The sequence below is a fragment of the Chiloscyllium plagiosum genome, chromosome 15 (genome assembly GCF_004010195.1).
Source record: "Chiloscyllium plagiosum isolate BGI_BamShark_2017 chromosome 15, ASM401019v2, whole genome shotgun sequence".
Classification (NCBI taxonomy): Eukaryota; Metazoa; Chordata; class Chondrichthyes; order Orectolobiformes; family Hemiscylliidae; genus Chiloscyllium; species Chiloscyllium plagiosum.
Window position 1 is genome coordinate 1,081,058 of NC_057724.1, and position 7,070 is coordinate 1,088,127.

General features: G+C 44.1%; 1 protein-coding gene across 9 annotated transcripts in view; it reads left to right on the forward strand.

Annotated features, from left to right (window-relative positions):
- LOC122557037 (utrophin-like) overlaps positions 1-7,070 on the forward strand; it is a 688,507-nt gene that overhangs the window by 456,260 nt on the left and 225,177 nt on the right. For all 9 annotated transcript variants that reach the window (XM_043704260.1, XM_043704256.1, XM_043704261.1 and 6 more), the window contains one exon: positions 2,406-2,578. In XM_043704260.1, coding sequence (XP_043560195.1) covers positions 2,406-2,578 — 173 coding nt within the window. The remainder of the gene's footprint in view (positions 1-2,405; positions 2,579-7,070) is intronic.

The following is a 7,070-nucleotide window of genomic DNA, read 5'->3' on the forward strand; positions in this document are numbered from 1 at the left end:
TTTAAGGTGAAGGGTGGAAGGTATAGGAGGGATGTCAGGGGTAGGTTCTTTACCCAGAGAGTGGTGGGTGCATGGAATGCGCTGCCTGTGGGAGTGGCAGAGTCAGAATCATTGGTGACCTTTAAGCGGCAATTAGATAGGTACATGGATGGGTGCTTAGGCTAGGACAAATGTTTGGCACAACATCATGGGCCGAAGGGTCTGTTCTGTACTGTATTGTTCTATGTTCTTCATTCCAGATTTTTAAAATTTCTTTTGAATTCAAATTCTGCCATGGCAGAATTCAAACCTAGGTCCCCAGAACGTTAGCTGAATTTATAGATTAATAGTTTAGCAAGAATGCCACTAGGTCATCACCTCCCCTGTGATTAGTGATGGAATACTGTCCAACTGCCTGGATGATTGCAGTTCCAGCAACCCATCAGGTTAATTACTTGGACTGACCACTTCTTGCAGTGCATTTAATTCAAATGAATAATGCAAATACAGGGTCTACATGTTCTCCATTACATGTTTCCAAATGACTAATTCATTCACAGCATGTTGGCTGGGCCAGCATTTGTTACCCATTCCTATTTGCATTGTAAAAGGTGGTGGTGAGCTGCCTTCTTGAATGCCTGATTACCTTGGAATGTCAGGAAAACCATGGTTCTGTGCAAGAAGGTGTTCTAGGATTTTGATCCCGTCACGGTGAGGGAATATCGATATGTTTCCAAGCCAGCATGGTGTGTGGCTTGGAGGGAAATTTGCAGGTGGTGGCATTGTCATGTCTGTTGCCTTGACCTTCGAGACGGTAGAGGTCACAGGTTTGCTATTAGAGGGCCTCCGGTGAGTTGCTGCAGTGAGTTGGGATGTGAACTTTGCTGGCTGAGCTCGCATTTGTTGACCATTCCTGGTTGGCCTCAAGGTGAAGGTGAATGTGGTGGAACGGCTGCCACTCAAGTGGGCTGCTTTATCCTGGGTGGTTTTGAAATTCTTCGAGTATTGTTAGAGCTTTATTGATCCAGACAAGAGGAGGGTATTCCATCACACTCCCAACTTATGCTTTGTATGTAGTGAATAGAGGTAACAGAATGCCGAGCCTCTGACCTGCTGTTGTTGTCACAGCTTTAACATGGTTCAATGATCAATGGAGACCCTCAAGATTTTGATAGTAGGGAACTTAGTGATGTTAATGCCATTGAATTTAAACGAGTACTTGGTTAGATCTTCTTTTGAAATGTTTATTGCCTGGTGTTTGTATGTTATTTGTCACTTAGTGACAAATATTGGCTGTTGTCCAGGGCTTACTGCCGATGTGCGCTACAAATAAACGGTAAATGCTGGAAATCCAAAATGGAAACAATCGTCTGGAAATATGTAGTTCTTTGGGTAAACACAGAGAACAGGAAGATAACGTGATTAAAACCTGAGTACAATTTATTGTTTTTGTTTCATATATCTAAAGGTCCATTGACTGGAAGATGGATGCGGATACTTTTTATATTTGCAGATATAAGTGCATTACAGTTATAGATTTCTAACTTAATTTAAATATATCCTCGTATTGCTTGGTCTTTAGTGCAGTGTTGGCATATTTCAAAGTTCTTTCTAAAGCATTACTTTTCAGTAACCTTGTTGAATTAGTGGGCAGCTAAAAATGTGAAGAGATTAATGTTTCTCACATCATAGAATCCCTACAGTGTGGAAAAATATCTTCAGCTCATCGGGTCTGCATCGATCTTTTGAAGGGCATTGTGCCCCGACCCCCGTCCCCATCATGGTTATAAATACAATTGATCTGCTGTTCTTCTTATTTTGAAATATGAAAAGACATAATGTTTCTGTACTGGTTTAGACTAATTTAGAAAACATAGTCTTGGTCTTAAGGTAAAATGAGGCATGTACTTTCACCTAAAACCTGAGTTGATGTTAAGCCTAGTGTGGTGTGATGAAAATCTTTTGTTCAGCAGTTGTGATGTTGTGAAATGAGTTGGATAATTTGCAGTTTTAAGTGGGTATGAGCCATTAATATAAAGTTACTGGAATTTGGCCCACTCTTGTCAGTTTTTGACAAGCCCTAAGTACCCTAATGTGGAAAGAGAAAACTGTTGCAGTGGCAAAGTGTACAGAATCCTTAATTCTGCGCTTAGTTTCGTTGGTACAATTTGGAAAAGCGTAATCCTCTCACTGCTCCATCTGCTATTGTAGCGCAGAGATTACAGCAAGGTGTTCTGTCAAATGTATATTCTAGGTGTCAGTTGGTGCCTAAATTATAGTGTATTTTTATAACATTTAAAATTGGGTCCTAGATTTTCTGTAATGCTTCCATTGTATGTTCAACACAGAAAGATTGCACACATGTTAAAAATGTGCAGTTACGTGTCTGAAGAGAGAAAAATTCTTGACAATATTGCTTTCTTCAGGATATCCAGGCTGAAATTGATGCTCACAATGACATCTTTAAGAGTATTGATGGCAACAGACATAGAATGGTGAAGGTTTTGGGAAATTCAGAGGAAGCTGCCTTGCTCCAGCATCGACTTGATGATATGAACCAGCGATGGAGTGACCTAAAGACCAAATCTGTCAATATCAGGTCAGTAAACTGCAGTGGGTTTACTATCCATTGACATGCTTTGGACCAAATGCAGAACACCAGTGTCAAAGTTGACAGAGAACCTGAGGTAAAACAGGGAGTTCTTATGAGGTAAGAACAGTTCCCACTTTAGATTAGATTAGATTACCTCCAGTGTGGAAACAGGCCCTTCGGCCCAACAAGTCCACACCGACCCTCCAAAGAGAAACCCACCCCCCTATATTTATCCCTGACTAATCCATCTCACACTACGGGCAATTTAGCATGGCCAATTCACCTAACCTGCACATCTTTGGACTGTGGGAGGAAACCTGAGCACCCAGAGGAAACCCACACAGACATGGGGAGAATGTGCAAACTCCACACAGACAGTTGCCCGAGGCAGGAATTGAACCCGGGTCTCTGGCACTGTGAGGCAGCAGTGCTAACCACTACGCCACCATGCCGCCCCACAGAAGATTTTAGGATGAAGCCAAAATTCTGGGTTAGGTGCATGTTGAGGAATTCAGCATTTGAGGTCTTCAGAATAGTATGAGTTCAAGCTAACTATATCTAAGTTTTGAGAGTGTGGTGCTCGGAAGGCACAGCAGGGTCAGGTAGCGAGAGAATGGATGTTTTGGGCAAAAACCCTTCATCAGCAATGAGGCTAATGAGCCAAGGAGGTGGAGAGATAAATGGGAGGAGGGATGGGGTTGGGGGGAAGGTAGTTGAGAATGCACTAGGTAGATGGAAGTGGGGGTAATGGTGATAAGGTGGAGAGATGTGTGGAGCGATTAGGTGGGAAGGAAGATGGACAGGTGGGACAGGTTATCAGGCAGTGCCAAGGTTGGATCTGGGATAAGGTGGGAGGAGGGGAAATGAGGAAGCTGGTGAAATCCACATTGATGCCATGTGGTTGCAGGGTCCCAAGGCGGACGTTAAGGCGTTCTTCCTGCAGGTGTCTGATGGTTGGGGTTTGCCGATGGAGGAGGCCCAGGACCTGCATCTCCTTAACAGAGTGGGAGGGGGAGTTGAAGTGTTCGGCCACGGGGCAGAGGGTTTGGTTGGTGCAAGTGTCGTGGAGATGTTCTCTAAAGCGCTCTACAAGTAGGTGTCCTGTCTCCCCAACGTAGAGGAGATCGCATCACGAGCAACAGATACAGTAAATGACATGTGGAAGTACAGGTAAAAGTCTGATGGATGTGGAAGGCTCCTTTGGGGCCTTGGGCAGAGGTGTGGTAGGAGGTATGGACGCAGGTTTTGCAATTTCTGCAATGGCAGGGGGAAGGTGCCAGGGGTTTGGTGAGGGGCGTGGACCTGACAAGAGTCACGGAGGGAATGGTCTTTATGGAAAGCATATGGGGTGGGGAGGGAAATATATCTCTGATGGTGAGGTTTGTTTGTAGCTGGCGGAAATGGCAGAGGATGATGCGATGTATCTGGAGGCTGGTGGGATGGAAGGTGAGGACTGGGAGGTTGTGTCCTTGTTGCGGTTGGAGGGGTGGGGCTTGAGGGCGGAGGTGTGGGAAGTGGGTGAGATGTACTGGAGGGCATCATCGACCATGTGGGAGGAGAAATTGCGGTCTTTGAAGAAGGAGGCCATCTACTGTATTCTATGGTGGAACTGGTCCTCCTGGGAGCAGATGCGGTGTAGGTAGAGGAATTGGGAATAAGAGATAGCATTTTTACAGGAGGCATTGTGGGAGGAGGTGTAGCCCAGGTAGCTGTGGGAGTCAGTGGGTTTGTAGAAGATGTCCATGTTGAGTCTGTCACCGTTGATGGGGAAGGAGGTCCAAGATGGTCCAGATGAACTTAAGGTCTGGGTGGAATGTGTTGGTGAAATTGATGACTCTTAAACCTCATTGCGGGAGCATGAGGTGGCCCCGATGCAGTCATCAATGTAGTAGAGGAAAAGGTCGGGAGTGGTGCCGATGTAACTGCGGAAGATGGATGTTCCACGTAACCAGTGAACCATAGCTGGGGCCCATGCAGGTGTCCATGGCTACCCCTTTCATCTGGAGGAAGTGGGAGGATTCAAAAAAGAAATAATTGAGGATGAGGACCAGTTCAGCCAAACGAATGAGAGTATCAGTGGAGGGGCACTGGTGGAGATGCCAGGAGTGGAAGAAAAGGAGGGCTTGGAGGCCCTCCCAATGGCAGATGTAGGTGTATAGGGACTGGATGTCCATGGTGAAGATGAAGCATTGGGGCCAGGGAAACAAAAGTCTTGGAGGATGTGGGTGATGTCCTGAATATAGGTGGGACACCTATCGCACTCTCAGCTACCTTGCCCCCACCCAGCCCCAACCCCCTCCCATTTATCTCTCCACCCCCTTGGCTCACAAGCCTCATTGCTGATGAACGGCTTTTGCCCGAAACATCAATTCTCCTGCTCCTCGGATACTGCCTGACCTGCTGTGCTTTTCCAGCACCACACTCTCAACTCTGATCTCCAGCATCTGCTGTCCTCACTTTCTCCTTTATCTAGGTTTTGCAGGCATCCATTGCAAAGGAACGTGACTTGGGTAGCATTTCTGGGACCCAGGTGTAAATCTTAGCTTGGAATTTGAATTTCAGAAAGTCTGGAACCAGTGTTGACTGTGAAAATGCATCAGCTTCCCTAATCCCCTTTAAGGAAGGAAAACTGCCAACTTTGCCTTGTCTCGCACCTGTGACGTGACTCCAGATTCTCAGCAGTGTGGTGTGACCATAAGAACATAAGCTATAGGCGCATAGTTGGTAGCCATGGACACCATTTGGCCCATCAAGTCTGCTCCACCAATTGATCATGTCTGATATGTTTCTTAACCCCTTTCTTCTGCCTTCTCCCTGTAACCCTTACTAATCAAGAAAATCCCCTTACCATTAACTTTTAACTGCGTTTGGAAATAGCCCTGAAAGACACTCAGTTTCAAACAGTGTGGCGGAGAAGTGAAAATGAGTGGGGAGATGAGGGATGGAAACAAAGACAGAAATGACAGATAGAAAAGTAGAAACCAAAAGTGAAAGATAGACAAAACCAGGATTAGCAGCATATATGGGTACAAAAAGTCTACAGCTATGATATCTGAATGTTTCTTCATTCGCAATAAGATAAATTAACAGAGCAAATAGTTGTTAACAGGCATAAGATATTAGTGATTACGGAGACTTGCTGCTGAGTGACGAAAGCTGGGAACTGAACAGCTGCGGATATTTAATCTTATGAAAGGACAGGGAAAATGGAAAAGGGCTGGGGTGGTGTTATTTCTGGAAGATGAAATCATTGGCAATAGTGAGAAAGGATATCAGCTCAGCAAATCAAGAAATGGAATTATTCCATGCGGAGCTAAGATGCAACCAGGAGTGAAAAACTTGAGTGAGAGTTATCTCTAGGCCTCTAAACATTATTGGTGAGGTAGGAGACAGCATTAAACAGTAAGCTAGAGATGCATATCGACTAGGCATACCAGATTAACAATAATGCTGTGGCTGATGAATTCATGGAATGTGAACAAGATAGATTTTTAGACTAATGTGTTGAAGGGTCAACTGGGACAAACTGTCCTCAATTTAGTTTTGTGTAAGGAAAGAGGATTAATTAATGATGTTATTCTGAGCGATACTTTAGGAGAATGTGGCCCTGACATGATAGAATTCTTTATAGAGGTAGCGGGTGAAGTAGTTCAATCCAAAACTAGGATCCAAAATCTAAATAAAGGGAAATGTGAAGGCAAGCTGGCTGTGATAGCCTGGACAACTTCATTAAAAGGCATGATGTTTATCAGGCAAAGGTTAATATTTAAGGAACAAATGTATGCAGGAAACGTGGCCCATACAGAGCAAATTAACAAAAAAAAAGGATAGTAGTAGATCCAAAGAGGAAACACATAAAATTACTTGAAAAAGTAGCAAGCCTGAAGAGTAGGAGCAGATCAGAACTCAGCTGCGGAGGACCAAAAGTATGGTTGAGATTGGAAAAATAAAGTACGAGAGTAAACTTGTAAGGAACATAAAAGCAGACTGGAAGAGATTCTAAGTATGTAAAGAGAAAAGATTAGTGAAGATATCTGTAGGCTCTTTACAGACTGAAACAGGAGAATTGATCATTTGATAACAAGAACAATCAAATTTCAAAGCAGTTAAGCAATTAATTTTGTTCTGCCTTCACAGAAGAAGACACAAAAATCTTCCCCAAAGTGCTATGGAAGCAAGGGTTTGTTGGAAAGGAGGAATTAAAGAAAAATAGTATTAATTAAAAGTAAAAGTGCTGTACAAATTAGTGATTGAAAGCTAATAAATTCTTAGGGCCTATTAATCTACATCTCCGGGTTCTAAAGGAGATAGGCCATGGAAATAGAGTCATAGAGATGTACAGCATGGAAACAGACCCTTTGGTCCAACCCGTCCATGCCGACCAGATATCCCAACCCAACCTAGTCCCACCTGCCAGCACCCTGCCCATATCCCTCCAAACCCTTCCTATTCATATACCCATCCAAATGCCTCTTAAATGTTGCAATTGTACCAGCCT